Source organism: Pristis pectinata, chromosome 11 (assembly GCF_009764475.1).
Source record: "Pristis pectinata isolate sPriPec2 chromosome 11, sPriPec2.1.pri, whole genome shotgun sequence".
Taxonomy (NCBI): domain Eukaryota; kingdom Metazoa; phylum Chordata; class Chondrichthyes; order Rhinopristiformes; family Pristidae; genus Pristis; species Pristis pectinata.
This window is the reverse complement of record NC_067415.1, coordinates 25982430-26000171: the sequence shown is the minus strand read 5'-3', so window position 1 is coordinate 26000171 and position 17742 is coordinate 25982430. Positions and strand designations below refer to the sequence as shown.

Sequence of the window (17742 nt, the reverse complement as noted above, 5' to 3'; positions counted from 1 at the left end):
CTTTCTACCTTACTTTTCTTAAGAGTTTCCTTAAATGTACCTCCTGCTCTAAGTTTTGATAATCTGTCCTACCATGTCCTTAGATAGCAAGTATCAATTTTATTTTCATTATAATTTAATTTGTTTTGTTGTGATTAAACACTTTGAGATACTGTTTATCCATGACTGTAAGCTTTCGGTGCTCAGGCATTCTTTTATCTGTACTGGATATGTCACCTAAAGAGGTCTTTTTTGAAGAATTAAACAAAACTCATGAATCAAACAGTGGTGTTTCAATTAGTAATCTAACCTTAGGAATCAACTTGATCTTTCCGTCAGTGCCTGCCATCACAGTTATAATTACCCATATCCATGAATGAATTTCTAACCTTCATAGACATCCAAAAGTTTCTATTCAGCATATTTACTTCATGAAAATTATTAAATTTTAATATGTTAACAGTACTTCATATATTTAGACTGAAAATATAATCAATTTATCTTCAGGCTTTCATTATATGATTTATCCTGACAAAATAGTTAGTCACAAGAAAGATAATATTCAAACAGCAAGGACAAACAGGACCATCTGATGGCCATGATTACAGTACTAAAAAATTGTTTCTCTCTATTACACATCTGGTAAAGGTTTTCTGACCTGAAATGTTAATCCTGTTTCTCTTTCTGCAGATGCTGCCTGACCAGCTCAGTTTTTTTCCTGTTTTTATTTCAGATTTCCAGCAGCTTTTTTCGATTTTCATTACAGTTCTTTCCCTGTATTTAAACCTCATTCTGAAAGCTGACCAATTACTTTGATGAGAAGGACAATGCATCTCCTTTTTCCCGGGCAGAAGAGTCAGTACATTCATTTGCTTTCTTTATGGGGCAGATGCAATTGAATGCATCCATGTGGTTTTGAGGGCTTCGTCTGGGAATTTACCAGAACCACAAACTGTTTCACTCCTTTAATTGCAAATTTCTCTCTGTCTCCATTAATCCAGTGACCAGATGATCTCTACAACTCACTCTCATGGCAATCCCGGCCTCAGCCTATGAGAGATAGTCCATTTATGCTATCCATTCCTCCCCTATCTTCCTTGCAAACCTAAAACATGTTTTTTCTCTTTCCCAGTTCTGAGGAAGGGTCTTTGATCTGAAATAATAACTCTGTTTCTCTTTCACAGATGTTGCCTGACCTGCTGAGTGTTTCCAGCATTTTCTGTTTTTACTTCAGATTTCCAGCATCTGCAGTTTTTTGATTTTCATCTGCCTCCAAAGGTCTCTGAGCTAGAAAATTGTAAAGGTTCATGACCCTTGACAGAAGAAATTCCTCCTCACCTCCATCTGAAATGGACAACCCCTTATTCTTAAACAATGTCTCTAGTTTTAGATGTCCAGACTAGTGGAAACCTCCTCTCAGCATCCACCCTGTCAATCCTTCCCAAAATCTTATATATTTCAATGAGAAATTCCTCCTCAGTTTACATATTTCTATCCCATATTCAAATTTTTACCCAAACGATCAACAAAATACCTGCTTCTACGTTCTAAGCCTACAATTACATGCATTGCATAAATGAACTTTAAGAAGGAATTTGACAATGTCTGCTGCAGTACCCCTTTTAACAATCTATCACTTCAAAGAACATCAGGTTAGAAACTCACAATTTGCCAATAACATTTGTCCCTATGAAGAGCTTTCAAAATGCTTATCAAATAACCATTTTATTAGGGAAATTGAGGGTTGGATAAAGAGAAAAAAGAAGTTATATGACAAGTATAGGGAACTAATGATGAGGGAGAACTGTCAAGAGTATAAAAAATGTAGGGAGGCACTTAAAATCAAATTAGGAAGGCAAAGAGTAGTTATGAGAAATAACTGGCAGACAGAATTAAGATAAATCTGATGGCATTCTATAAGTATATTAAAGGCAAAAGAATAACCAGGGAAAAAGTAGGTCCCACCTACTGCATAGATCCAGAAGGTATAGGTGAGATCCTAAATGAATACTTTTCATTGCTATTCACAAAGGAAACAGGCTTTGTAGTTGGAGAATTCAGTGAAGGGGTAAGTGAAAGTCTTAATGCCTTAACAGGACTGGATGAGATAGAATCAGAATCAGATTTATTATCACTGACTTGTATGCCGTGAAATGTGTTGTTTTACGGCAGCAGTACAGTGCAAAGACATAAAATTACTATAAATTACATGATAAATAAATAGTGCAAAAAAAGGAATAACGAAGTAGTGTTCATGGGGTTGATAGACCATTCAGAAATCTGATGGCAGAGGGCAAGAAGCTGTTCCTAAATCATTGAGTGTGGATCTTCAGGCTCCTGTACCTCCTTTCCAATGGTAGTAATGAGACGAGGGCATGTCTCAGATGGTGAGGGTCCTTAGTGATGGATACCACTGCCTTGAGGCACTACCACTTGAAGATGTGTTCGATGGTGGGGAGGGTTGTGCCCGTGATGGAGCTGGCTGAATCTACAACCCTCTGCAGCCTCCTGCGATCCTGTGCATTGGGGCCTCCATACCAGGCTGCGATTCAACCAGTCAGAATGCTCTCCACCATACATCTATAGACATTTGCAAGAGTCTTTGGTGACATACCAAATCTCCTCACTCCTAATGAAGTAGAGTCGCTGGCATGCCTTCTTCATGATTTCATCAATGTGTTGGCCCAGGATAGATCCTCCGAGATGTTGATGCCCAGGAACTTGAAGCTGTTCACCCTTTTCAATGCTGACCCCTCAATGAGGACTGATGTGTGTTCTCCCAACTTCCCCTTCCTGAAGTCCACAATCAATTCCTTGGTCTTGCTGACATTGAGTGCAAAGTTGTTGTTGGGACACCACTCAACCAGCTGATCTGTACGCCTCCTTGTTGCCATCTGAGATTCTACCAACTACAGTGGTGTCATCGCCAAATTTGTAGATGTTGTGTGAGCTGTGCTTGGCCATACAGTCATGAGTGCAGAGAGAGTAGAGCAGTGGGCAAAGCACGCATCCTTGAGGTGTGCCTTTGTTGATTGTTAGCAAGGAGGAGATGTTATTAATGATCTGCACTGACTGTGGTCTCCCGATAAGGAAGTTGAGGATCCAGTTGCAGAAGGAAGTACAGAGGCCCAGGTTTTGAAGCTTGTTGCTTAATACTGAGAAGATGATGGTGTTGAATGCCGAGCTGCAATCGATAAACAGTAGCCTGATGTATGTACTGCTGTTGTCTAGGTACTCCAAAGCAGAGTGGAGAGCCAGTGAGATTGCGTCTGCTGTAGACCTGTTGTGGTGGCAGGCAAACTGCAGCAGGTCCACATCCTTGCTTACATAACCAACCTCTCACAGTAGTTGTGAGTGCTACCGGACAATAGTCATTGAGGCAGCTCACCCTGCTCTTCTTGGGCACTAGTATGAGTTCTGCCCTTTTGAAGCAGGTGGGAATCTCAGATTGCAGCATTGAGAGGTTGAAGATGTCCATGAACACTCCAGCCAGTTGGCCAGCACAGGTTTTATCCCAGGCAGGTGTGGGAGGCTAGGTGAGAGATATCCTAGGCTTTGGCTGAGATTTTTAAGTCTTCGCTAGACACGTGAGGCAGTAAATGGCTGGAGGGCAGCATATGTGGTCCCTGTTTACAAGAAAAACAGCAGGGAAAAGCCTGGTAACTATAGACCTGTGACCCCAACAACAGTGGTAGGGGAGATGCTAGAAAAAATTCTGAGAGGATTAATCATCACTTGGAAAGGTAGGGACTAATCAGAGACTGCCAACATGGCTTTCTCAAGGGCAGATCCTATCTAACCAATTTGATTGAATTCTTTGAAGAGGTACAAAGTGTATTGATGAGGGAAGTGCAGCAGAGGTGATTTATGTAGAGACTTTAGTGAAGTCTTTGACAAGGTCCCACTTGGCAGACTGGTTCAAAAGGTTAAGGCCTATGTGATCCAGGGCAAGTTGGCAAACTGGATCAAAAGTTGGCTTGGCAATAGAATAGGAGACAGAGGGTGATGGTAGAGAGTTGTTTTTTTTTGATTAGATATACGTAATTAGTGGTGTCCCACAAGGATTGGTGCTGGGACCCTTGTTGTTTGTAGTATACATGAATGACTTGGATGTATATGTGGGAGGCAAGATCAATAAGTTGACATGAAGATTGATGAAATTGCTGATAGTGTGGAAGGTAGTCTTCGTTTGCAGACATATTGATATTTTGGCGAAATGGGCTGAAAAATGGCAGGTGAAGTTTAATCCAGAGAGATGTGAGGTGATGCATGTTGGAAGTACTAATGGGACTAGAACATACACTATGAATGGTAGAGTCTTACAAAGTATTGAGGAACGGAGAGACCTTGGAGTACAAGTCCATAGATCCTTGAAGGTGGCAACATAGGTAGACAATGTGGTTAGGAAAGCATACGGGATACTGGCCTTCATTAGTCAGAGCACTGAATACAGAAGTAGGTAGTTATGCTCCCCCTCTCTCTCAGGATGGACAGCAGGAAACTTTTCCCTATATAACTAGATTTAAAAAAAGGACATGGGTTTAGGGCAAGGGGGAAGCTGAGTGAGTAGTTGAAGCAGGGTCACTTACAGCATTTAAGTGTCAAGATGAACACTCAAATCACTTAGGCATAGAGGTCTATGGACCAAGTGCTGGACATTGGGTTTATACAGAAGCATGCCCACAGGTCAGCATAGGCAAGTTTTGCCAAATGGCCTGTTTCCATGCTGTACAATTCTATTATTCTATACATTTCCAAGTGAGATTTAGATGTTAACTTCCTTAGCTTTTCCCAACATTGACATCAAATTGGCTTCTTTCAAACATTTAACTCTCTTGCTTTTTGAATGGGGTGTAACAATTCCCAACTTTTATCCAGATTGTGGTCAGAGCTTCAGATATTCCCTAGTGTCTGTCAGCCATTGAGGATACATATCTTAAATGAATGATTTGCAAACTTTGACTGATTCCAACCTATTTAGTACTCATTTATCAAATCTTTAGTCCTATAATACTACAACTTTTTTTTAAGGGTAGAGATGCAAAGGGATAGATTTTGCAATCAGCAGTGAGAATACTTGCTGACTTCACCCTTTATTTTATGATTCTGAGGATTCTTGGTGGTGAGCCCAAGTGTGTCATGAAGGCCTAAGGTCATTTAAAAAAAATCATTTTCAAAAGCTTAAAAAGTTAGCCAAGTCATGGACTTGTTTGGTTAGACTTAATTTTTGAAAAAAAAATTAGAGGTTTCAAATAAAAAAATCCTAAAAATTTGGTGTGGTGGAGTGATAGAAGAATCACTATTAGCAAACTATTAGGAAAATGATAGAAATTAGTATTTTTAAAATTATCAGTTGATAGTTTTTCCACATTAATATTACCATTTACCTGCAGCCATCACTTTCCATTCACATTAACACAGGAATAGCCATAAACCTCTAAAACTGACACTAATTTCTCTCCAGTTTATAACTTCCAGAAATTAGACAAAACTCTCTGATTGAACAAATATTAGGTTTCAGCTTATTTAAATTCTGTTTGCCTAGTACCACAGGTTTCCCACATTGCAAGCAGAGAATTGGAATAGAGATTTAAAATCATTCTCACTTGTTCAAGCAGTCTACAAAAGCTCTTCCAGGACCCAAGCTTTACTTTATAAACATTGTAGACAAGTATTTGAATGCACTTGGTGCTTTCACTTGTCATTCAATTTAGAGGACTTGATGATAGTTGGTCGCATTGTGAAAAGGAGAAACTTGCATTCTTTTTGTGCCCATCTCTGGTCAGTGAACAGCCCACATACCACCCAAAAGACAAAAATGTTTGCCCGTTATCTACTCATTATGCAGCATCTCCAAAATAGGAGGTAAATGCATCCACTTCATCTAGTCTTGAACTATTTACACAAAGTTAAATCAGGCAATGTTGCCAATGTGAGCAGATAAACAAATATCAGAGCAATAATCAGAATGAACAGTTGAGAGAATGTCAGAATGAAAACACAATTGGAGAGCATTAATAAAAAGTTTATTTTATAAGCATTTCAAAAGGTCAACAAAAGAAGCTGCAACTTCAGGCAATTACAGAGTGGCAATTTCTAGCACAATGTTGGATGCACCAAGAATGTTACAACAACTCAATAGCAAATTAACGCCCCCTCCCCCAAACCCAGTTGGTGCGTTGAACCAACATGAAATTGCTCACCAAGCCAAATTTATATCCCCTCACTGTACCAGCCAAGGTAAGTGTCAAACAAAACACCACTAAGAACAGAGACAATGGGCCACCCAAAGACACTTTCGTAGTGTGTTAACTATACAAAACAAAAATAAACTGTACAGTTTAAAATCAAATTCTCATATACATAGCCTTATATATTTTTAAAAAGAAGCAGTGTGTACAGGGCAGGGGTAAATGCTCTATAGCTAAGAAGTGTTGCTGGAAGCAGGATTAATTCAATCATCATCATCCTCATCATCCTCTTCCTCCTCCTCCTCTTCATCTTCCTCCTCCTCATCATCTTCATCATCGTCATCGTCCTCCTCTTCTACTACTTTCTTTTTCTTTTCAACTTTGGTAGCCGGAGACTTTTTAGTAGTATCGGTCTTTGTTTTAGCACGATATGCTGCAAGATCCTACAGGACAATACAAATGATATTTTAGCTTAGATAAATAGGAGTTTGCACATGATTGGGCCAGGTTAACTGAACTATATATTCAACAGGCCCATGACATTAGCTGGAGGTCAGTAGTTAGAATCTCAAAAATTAAAATCCAGCATCCCACATCCAAGAGATCCAAATGACCTGGTGTTGCCATACTTTACCAATAATACCAAGTTTTATTAATCATTGACTTCTAACATGAAAGATGTTTTTCAGTCAGCATCACATCCAATGTTAAGAGTCCCCACCCAAATCCTGAAAATGCTCATCAGTTCAGTATTAGTACAAAAAGGTTTAATTGCATAGTATACTGGAGGCATTATGGAACTGAGGTTATATTAATGTCTATTTACAAGCTGTGGAGTGGGAAAAACTTCCCACTAAAGCTTGTAGCTTTTAGTTAAACAATACCTGTTCATATCTTTCCTTGAGCTTGGCTGCCCTCTTTTCATATGGAATCTTATCACTTGCAGATGTTGCATTCCAAAGCTCTCCCAGCTTCCTGGCCGTCTCCCCAATTGATAAACCAGGATTTTCCTCTTTAATTTTTGGACGCCAGTCAGAGCAGAATACAAAGAAAGCAGATCTGAAATGAATTGTAGTTAATTAATGAAAATTGGAAGTGAACCTGCACAAAGTAGAAACCTTCAGCCATACTCTTCACAACTTAAAAAGGTGGCTTTTGGACAACTTCAGTCAACATTCCTCCACAAGGTCAACCTAAATCCTGCACCATTTTTGCCCATCAATTCTCTGCTCACCAACTTGAAATTTAACACTCATCTTTTCAAACCTTTCAATGGTTTCATTCTTCACATTTCCAAGTCCCAATTTTCTCTTGCAAGTACCCAAGCCAAATTGCTCCACTACTGGTAGCCATTCCTTCTGCTGACAAGGCCCTTAAAGCTCTAGAATTCCCTCTCTAAAACTCTGCCTCCTCTTTCCGCCCCCCTTTAGATGCTCCTGCCGTAACTTATTGTCTCCTTATGTAGGAGAATGTCTAATTTGATTTGTCAAATGTTGCTATGAAGTGAACAGTATTATTGAAATAAAATGTTGATTACAAATTTAGGTCAAAGCTTGGGTCAAAAGCAAGTACAGACATATGTACTTTATGTTACCCACCCACAAATAGGGAAGAACCATATCATTTGCAGCTTTGGAAAAGAAAATTGCCAAGTGGTTTCCCACGTCCCCACTCAAGAGTTACTGCAATAATGCCCATGGAAGAGTACCATTAAGATGAATTTTCAAGTATTCAAACAATGCATTAGAAAAGCTATACTGGTAACAGTTTGAGTTCTTCTAGGAATATGCATTTTTAATTCAGTCTCCTAATATCTACAATGTCTTTTTTTAAAAAAACATGCAGACTTACGGAGGCCTCTTTGGTGCATTAGGGTCCTTCTTTCTCTTTGTTTTCTTGGCACCTGTTGGTGGCACGTAATTTTTCATTTCTTTCTCCCAACGAAGCTTGTCTTCTTTTGCCTTTTCTTCAAATTTTGTTTTCTCTTTGCCGGTCATTGACTGAAATGCAAACCAAAAATAATTCCAAAAAACTGTAAAAACATTTAGTATACCACAATTTCTGTGACTGGCCAAATTAAAAAACTAATCTGTGTACAATTGTTTCATTTTCTCTTTGCACATTAATATACTTTGGTCCTCCACCCACTAATCGAAGGGTTGGCAACATCCCAAATAACATTTGCCAACACCAAAGCCTTATCCTATTTCAAGAGTGCAGAGATGTCACTGTAGACTCATTCCCATCTAATTAACCTGACATCAGGGTACAAAGGTGGCACAAGTCAAATTTCCTTGCAAAAATTCTTAATCTTGTATTTCTAAAGCACCATTGATGTACCAAAATATGAAGATACCTCCTAAGTGTCAAAATTTAATACCAACCTACAGAAGGGTATATTCAGGGACTTGATCTAATTAGATACACGAACAGGTTTTAAGAAGGGCCTTAATGGGAAGAGGGTTTGGGGATGGGGGAGGTGGGAAGGGAGGGAGAACAGGAAGGGCATTCAGAAAGGAAATTCTAGAGCTTAGATAACTGAAGGAATGGTTGACAACTGAACAATAATATTCAGAAATGTTTAACTGGCCACATTTGGGGGAATGTAGATATTGCAAAGAATCACAGGGCTTGAGGTAGCTACAGAAATTGAGGCTTTTCTTAAAAGAGGTACTATTAGTCAACGAGAAATAGAATGCTGTGTAAACTTGGCACGTCAAGACATAGGCAAAAATATTGGAGAGAAGAACATGAGATGCCAGCCAGATGTGCACTGGAAGGCAAAATCTAGTGATAAAAGCATGGAGCAAACATTTCAGCAGGATGTGAGCAGAGGCAGTAGAGTGGCTACTGTAATGGCACAGGTATGATCGGAAGCTCATCTCAGGATCAAAAAATATCAAGACTGCAATCAGTTTGGTTCAATTTCAGACACATGGAGTTGGTGGATAAGGAACAGAATTTGTAGCCAACTTAAAACTATTGTTTTGTCTCCCCAACATGTAGTTGGTGTTTTCTGCAGTAGGAATATACAGGGAAGATTATGGCAAGTCCTTAGACAGAAACAGGCCATTCAGTCCTTTTGCTATATCCACCCCTCTTGCTCCCTGACAATCCGATATCCTACATCCTAGGTCTTTGTTTAGAAACAGTGATTAAGCAATGGCAAAGAGGTAGCAGTAGATATTGACAGTGTATGTGTGGAAACTAACTTTTTTTTTTAAAAACAGCAGTACCAAGGGACAACGTAGTTAGGAAGTGGCCCCAAAGATAGATAAGTAGTAGTTGGGGGGGGGGGTGGGAAAAACGGTGAAGCAGGGAAGGAAAAACAAAAGTAATAGTGCAGTGTCAGTAAAGCAAGCTAATGCAGGTAATTCCCTGCTGTGACTATACAGACAATGGTCAACTACAAACAGGGCGAGGATGATGAGCAATTACTTTTTGTAACAATCACAAAATGTCATCATTGCTCTTAAAGTCAATGAGGAAAACTTGTCTAATGAATTATGACATGAGGTTCCATTCCCCTGCTATATCTCCAAAGGCCTGGAAGTTTATTTCCTTCATGTCCATCCAATTTCCTTTGAAATGATTGATCATTTCCACCACCCTCATAGGCAGAAAGTTTCAAGTCATTACCACTGCATAACCTCTATCTTTTGCCCAAAAACCTTTACATCTCCTGGTCCTTGTGCCATCAGCTAATGGGAACAACCTTTTCTGTCTACCTTATCTAAACTCATCAAAATCTCATACATCGCCATCAATCTCTCAATTTCTTTTGCTCCAAGGAATTAACCTCCAGCTTTTCCAAACATGTAACAAATATCCCTCAAATCTGGAATCTCTGCAAACTCTCAATTGCATTAATGTCCTTCCTGACAATGTAGTGATCAGAACTGCAAGCAATAGCTAGTTTTACAAAGAATCAGCACAGCTTCCCTGTTGTTGTACTCAATATCTGTTTATGAAACCCAAGATCACATTTGCTTTGCCAACATCTCTCTTAGCATGTCCTGATACCTATGCACATTTTCCCCCCACCAATTCCTGTGCATTAAAAAAAACCTCCCATTTAAAGCTATTGGCTCTCCCCATCCCTTCTCACACTTCCAGGTATTAATTTCATCTGCTACTTGTTCATCCATGTTCTGTTATAGTTAATTCATCCTTACTGTTTGTTATGTCTATCAACTTATCTTGGTTTGTAGATGTTATGTCTCTGCATATGGGTATCACATTTGCCACTTTCCAGTCATCAAACACCTCCCCTGTATATAGCGAAGATTATGGCAAGTCCTCAAACAGAAACAGGCAATTCAGTCCTTTTGCTATATCTACCCCTCTTGCTCCCTGACAATCTGATGTCCTACATCCTAGGTTAAGTAAGTACCCACAGCTAGACTTTCCTGTAAATCATACCATTAATTTTCATCCATTACCTTTACTATCTCCACTTCTGCCAATAGCTCTTCAGCATCCTTTTCTGTAGAAAACACTGATACAAAGTACTCATCAGGTTTTCTAGTCTTCCCCTGCAACTCTAAGCACATTCATTGCCAAAAAGGTTCCACCCCACCTCTTACCATATGTTTACATGCCAGTAAAGAGATTTTTGGATTTCCTTCTAATGTTAACTGCCATTCTGTTCTCATATTATCTCATCACTAGAAGCAGTGTCAAGTTTTGGAGCTACACCAGGAGTGAACCTTAGAAGTTTCATCCATTGGGCTAGGTGAGGGAAAGAAGCAGAGTTGATTGATTAATCAGATGGTCTCAATTTCAATTATATAGTAGTCCTCAAGCTCTTCACACTTGACAGAATAGAACAGAAAGCATGGGAGAAGAGTCTAAATAGAGAAATCCAGTGAGGCTTTGTCTTAGTGATCCAGGATAGCCCTGGAATAGTTTTGGGTTTATACCATGTGACCCAATTTGGAAGTGAATGTTTAAATTCCATTTAACTCTGGGTTCCTCAGGTGGAGTAAAAGGCTGCAAAGAAGAAGTATAATGATTTTAATGAAGATTAAGGCATTAAAGGAGGAAGCAAAGATATCGTTAGGCAGTTCAGTAACTGCAGAAATGCTGTAATGAATATATCACTTTCAAAATCTCAACCACCTAGCAGTTTGTCTTTTATTTTCCACATCCTGAGTAAAAAAAAATCAGCATCTTCAAAGAATGTAATGATCAGTGTCCAAAACTATAATCAGACAACATCCCAAGAATACTATTCAATTTCACTGCCCAACTCAGAAAGGAAATTTTGAGTGCCAGAGGCACTGGAGAGGAGGACAATCACAGGGCTGATCTGTAGTGATAAAGAAAGACTCCAGAAAAAAAAACATGCACTAGAGGTGATCTTTGTATTGTTGGATTTTTTTTGACCACGTCCTATTCAAGATGCTGGCTTCAGTAAATGCTAATTCAGAGCATCTTGAACTTTAAAATGACAAGAATATACAACTTTTAAAAAATTCTGTATTGGGCAAATTCTGGATCATGAAAATCCAATGTATTTACAGGTGAATATCTTGAATTATTTTAAATATACTAAAGTATTGTAGGGGGAAAAACATGCTGTCATTTCTGATAGATCCATTATCACCTTGTGATCTGCTTTTCAACCATTTTTATTTTTAGCTATAATTTTAATACACATATTGAGGGGAGCAGAAGATACCAATAAAAAAGGTGACTAAATCTGCCACCAAGTTGCAGAAGAACACAAACTCCCCACCTTCCACCTTTCTGCACACTTCTTTGAAAATTCAGAAAAGTTGACAGTCGCATCAGGATGCTTCTTCTTGTGCTCCTCACGACAAGTTTGGACAAAGAAGGCATACGAGGACATTTTGCCTCGAGGTTTTTTAGGATCACCTCCCCTTACCATTTTGGCCTTTTCCTGAAAGGAAAAATTGCAGACAATTAATTCAATCCTGCACAATCCATAACATTCAATGTACTCGTGTGGTGTATGAAATCGAGGCACAACGCTCTTCTTTTAGAGATATATTCTAATATTGAACAAAATTTCGACGAACGTGCAGCGTGGTGTACGTTAAATGGTTTAAAAACAAGTTTGTGGAGATTAATACTGTATTGCTGTTGATATTCCATTTGCGTTCGCATCACAGTCTTCCGAGACAGCACAGGTTTATGCTACCTGTGCCTTTGTCGGTATCTATCACGAGAACTATTTATCAGGACATCCTTACAGTTCTCAAAATACACAAAAAGAACGAGTGCAAATCGTTATCCCATCTACAACAAGTGTATGAAAACAACCGCGCCCTTGCATTTTAGCATGGGACTACGAGGTGGGGAGGGGGAAAACGGTGAACGGTGCACAAATTCAACGGGCAAAATAAATTGCACTCCCGTCTATGTCATTTTTTCACAAATCTGCCTTAAATGTTAATTCCATCCTTCGCGCCATTTTAAAACCAGTGGGAAAAAGGCAGCTCTAAATTCTTTACCCCTAATAAAAATGTTTCCGCGATTTAACAACCCCGCCTAACTCTTCCCGCAGTTATACTGCAAAAGTTTAAATTAGAATCGAAAAATACACTTCGAAATCTTAGCTTTCATGGTCACTTCCCGCCACATTGTTTTCCATTTTTGAATAAAGAATATAAAATAATAACGTCCATTAAAAATTTAAACCTCTAATCCAAATCTCTAAAAATAAAAAAAAAGTTAATATGCACAACGCTTTGGTTCTGTTTAAAAATCATCGGGCTAAAGCGGAGGCACTTCACTGGAGTCTGGAGCAATGGCTGAGAACAAAAAAAAATGAGGTCAAACAACAACGACAATATTTCTTCTTCCATGTTGAAAAATCCTTCTTCATGAGAGAAAGTCCCCTTCAAATGTCACCAACCACCATCTTCCGACGGTTTCCTATCGCCAAACGACCGTTTTCCGCGTGTTTTTCTCGCCTGTGGTCTTTGCGCTTGGCGGTATATAGTTATAGTGTGGGGTTTGTACATATAGTTTAGTAATACAGCCGCGAATGGCCGCTTGACTCTAACATTGAGAGTACATGGCTCCATCTTGATAGCAGCGTCAGTGCGAGGGCAGAAGAGCCCGGCTCACCTTACAACCCGCATTTCTCCCCTTTAACCGCCTGCAACCCCGACAAAAAGCGTATCGTTAGATAGCCCAGAGCCCCGGCTACCCGACCTCGCCCCGAAAACCCACTGCGAACGGCCCTTTACAGCGCCTGACACGGTTTGGAAAAGTTGAACTCAACTCGCTCTCGACGCGCTGCTATTTAATAATGGCTTTTCCTCAGCCGCCGTCAGCCATATTAAACAGCGCGGCTGAGGGGGATTTTTTAACTTTAATTCTAACACCATACTAACGCACAGTTTTAAAATAAAACTAAAGAGTAAGACATGCCCGGTTAGAATATGCTGAATTTTGGCCCTCTCGGAGCCTAAAAGCGAGGCGCTGTTGTAGAGTCTTTCCTTGCACTTGGTCCGCACGCTAACAATCAGCCTCACTCCGTCTCTCGCTGTAATGGCTGGGAAGGCGCTTGCTGCCTGCGCACTATCACTAGCCACTGCCGCGCTGCCATTGGCCGCGGCCGAGCCATTGCGCTCTTTGGTTGGTCAGCGCCCCGCCATTGTTCTGACTACAGCTGTTCTTCGATTGGCCGCCGGGGGGAAAATGACAGCTGAAGGCGAAACAGCGCGCAAATACAAATCCAAAGAGACTGCAAAGATAGGTACCGAGCAATCGGAGAACATAGTCACATAGTCTCTGTATGCAGCCTGGGTATATATGTAAGCTGCACTCTGCTGGCTTTACTACAGCTGTTACACACTCCTCGACATTTGGCTCGGTTCCGTGGGCTGACATTGTTAATAATACTCACTTCATTTAAGGTTAAGGGCTCTATGTGACAGAATGCAGAAATGTACAAAAATAGATACTGCTGGGAGTATTCAGCGCGTCAGACAATATTGAAATTGTTTTTTTTAATGAAAGGCCAGAGACCTGAAACGTTAACTGGATTACTCTTTCCGCAGATGCTGAATATTTTCAGCAATATCTGCATTAGTTCAGCTTTCTAGCACCCGCAGTATTTTGCTTTCAGTGAACTGCATATATGGACTATGAAGGAGCCATAATTTTAAAAAGTCCTATCATGCATTATCTAACGTACAGAAATATTATTGCTTCAAAATTAAACTTTTCTGTTAATTTAATGATTCATTCGCAGATTGTACGCAAGTTTTTTTTCACAAGTATCAAATAGTTGTAAATATCTTGAATACACAATTTATATACTCTTACAACACTGTCCCCTACTTTGTTCAACATATGAATATAAAAGCATATTAAAACAAAGTTAACACTTTACTTACTTGGGCATTCTATCGTGTACATCAGCAACTAAAGTGTCGTGACAAAAACTATGTTGATTTAATAGTGAACGTATTCAAATGTGTAAAAGCAAAGAGCGTTAATCAGATTATTTCCTCTTTTGACAAAGGATTATATATTTAATTTTCGACGTTTGATAGATATTGCATTGGTAGCTTTAACAACAACCTTCAAATACACATATCGTACATATACAGTATGAAACTTATGATCGTAGCCCGCAGCAATCACACACAAGTGAATATTTGTATTCAGCGCATTTAAGTGTGTTACAAATTATTCAAATGTAAAAGAAGAAAATAGTGGAGAGGGAATTCAACAAAAAGTTAATGATAATAAAAAGTGTAGATTATTTTCATTCATATGTCATTACAATCGTATTAACCACCAGAATACTGCTTAGGGCACATATTGGGGGTGTTTTAAACTACTTCAACAAAATTTTTGCGTTTAATAACCTTGACTATGCATGTGAACAACTTGGCAGCTAAACCAGAAATAATGATTTTAAGAGTTCCGACAATTAACTATTTGCTATGTGCAGTCTGTACCTATTTGTTTTTAATATTTCCTTTTCTCTCCTTTTTCATCTTTTCTTCTCTATCCACTTTGATCTTACGTCATTTTCCATCTCCTGCAAATGTATCATTTGTTTCTTCATTTTAAGTTTTGCTACATATCAAGGAGGTTATGCTCAGTTCTTGGTATTAATCAACCCCTCATCTTCCCGCAGTCCTACTTCCACAGACGTTCCTGGCGAAAAGATTAAAACACACACAGACTAACGGACCCAACCCACCACTTTTACATCAAATATGAGTGTACTATTAATCCAGGACATACAAACTAGAAAAGGCAATTGAGTTCTCCAAACCGAATCTAACTGCTAAATATGTATATATAACGGGTCTAGGGAACTCACTTGTGAAACTAAGGCCACATTGTCGCACTTGTTAAGGCAGGGGAGACCCAATATGAGTGAAGATTCAATACTCACAAGTTCTTTCTCTGAACCTTTTGCAATACTGATTGCTGAGACTTGGAGAATTTGCTCAGAGGGGGAAATTCATAATTGGTGCTGCCGTGATTGCTCTCATTTGATCTGGGGTTCAATAGCAGCAAAGGATAAATCATAATGTAAAGTAGCACAGAACAAGGCCATTAGGCACAATATATCTGCATCTTTCAAAAAAAGGCAATCCAGTTAGTCCCATTCCTCTGCTCCTCCTCACTGTTCATTTGTCCCACACGTGTATTTATCCACTTTTCTTTTGAAGATGACAAGTCATGGAGACAATATTATTAAACAGATTCACAGCACCCAATCTGGTAGTGCATTCCTGGTCTAAATCAAACACAGCTGGTTGCACATCCCTGGTATGGTATCAGTCCAGTAAAATGCCCCTGCACTCTGATCCTGGCAGTGTGCTGCAGGCAGTTTGTCTCCAGCAAATCCACCGATAGGATCAGCAAACTAAGTTGGTGTAGTCTCCTAGGCCAGCATTCCCAGCATCAAGGCTCTCAGCTCCAATGGACAAACCATGTTGTTCATATACCTAACACACATTTCACAATACAGACACTCTACTGAGCTCCTCGTCATGGAAAGAGATTACCAGGACTATTAATGGAAAGGCTTCAAGAAGGTTCTTAAAATATCCTTGAAAAAATTCAACACCTTCGCTGACTCACATGCATGCATACTCCATGCCCGATCAAAATAGAGGAGCATCCAGGTGGCACTGAGAACCTCAAGACTCTGTCAGTAGCAGGTGGAAGCACAGTGAAAATGGTGGAAGGAGTGTACAACATCCCAGTGGACTTTAGGGTAATTAATGGTGATGGGGATGACATGAAAAGTGAAGGCCTAGATCACAACAGCCATGATCTCGCTGAAGAAGGTGCTATGGGCTATATGGCTTACTTCTGCTAATATTTCTTATGCTTCTTTAAAATTGTAACATTTTCCTTAGATTGTCTCCCGTCCTTACACCAAAATGCATCACTTTATGCTGCTTTACAACTGCAATAGTGTCATCTCAGCCCATTTCAGCAAATACAGGAAGCAAAGAAAGTAATAAGGGAATAACAAAGGGGTTAAAAGCTTACATTAGGTCCTATTAACAAAATAAGGTCGAAAGAAAGAGACCAGCTTCCTTCACCTGTTACAGGAGCAGTGTTTCCATTAGGCTGAAATGGCCACATCATGTGATCACAAACCTCTGAAGGCTCCTGCAGGATAACATATTACCCATTGTTCATTTTGGCCAAGCACCGTTACCACTGCAAACAACTTCTTTGCCTCCAGTTCCTAGCAGGTTGTTAGCAGAAAGATGGAGAAGAAAAGCAGTTGTCTCTTCATTAAAGAATAAGTTAGCTGATGGTCTGATTATTTGCCATGACTGGAAGATATATAAAAATTTGTCCTGTGATGACAGTAACCAAAAAAGCATATACTGGATTTGCATTTCAGGCTTACCTCTCTTGGGTCCAGGTGTCATAAATTATACACATGAAATTCTACACACTCCCCGAACAACCAAGAGAATTTGTCAACTCTAAGACATTTTATTTTATCAAGGTATAACTGGTGAGCAACCACACGTCAGGTTAAGACAAACCAAGCTTATTCTCATACACAAGTATGATGAGGTATAGATACAATGAAAAACATGCTTGCAGCAGCATCACAAGCATGTAGATTCAGACAACACACAGAACATAAGTTGTACATAAATTATACAAGGCAGTTGAAAAAAAGACTGCAACACAGGACATTAGTGCAAAATAAAACATTCAGAGAAAAGTCCATGGTAGGTCAAGAGATGTCTGTAGTGTTCCATTGCTGAGGTAGTGTTAGGGTTGTGCAGGTCAGTTCAAGAACCTGATGGTTGTAGGAAACTAGCTGTTCCTGAGCCCAGTGGTGTGGGACTTCAGGTTTCTGTATCTTCTGCCCAACGGTAGCAGTGAGAAGAAGGCAAGACTCGGATGATGGGGATCCTTGATGATAGATGCTGCCTTCTTGAGGTAGCGCCTCACGTCGATGCTTTCAACAGCAGGGAAGGCTGTGCCCATAATGGACTGGGTTGTGTTCACTACTCTCTGCAGCTTCTTGCATTCCTGTGCATATCAGGCAACCAGTTCACATACTTTCAACAGTGCATCCATAGAAGTTTGC

The 17742-nt window shown here is 39.6% G+C and overlaps 1 protein-coding gene across 1 annotated transcript; it reads right to left on the bottom strand.

Annotated features, from left to right (window-relative positions):
* Positions 1-5988: 5988 nt before the first annotated feature.
* On the bottom strand, positions 5989-13703 carry LOC127576067 (high mobility group protein B1-like). The gene is made up of 5 exons (XM_052026410.1): positions 13575-13703; positions 11911-12075; positions 8022-8170; positions 7055-7229; positions 5989-6613 (listed from the first exon to the last, which is right to left on the bottom strand). The coding sequence occupies exons 2-5, from the start codon at positions 12061-12063 to the stop codon at positions 6434-6436; spliced, it is 657 nt and encodes a 218-aa protein (XP_051882370.1). The 5' UTR covers positions 12064-12075; positions 13575-13703; the 3' UTR covers positions 5989-6433.
* Positions 13704-17742: the final 4039 nt, after the last annotated feature.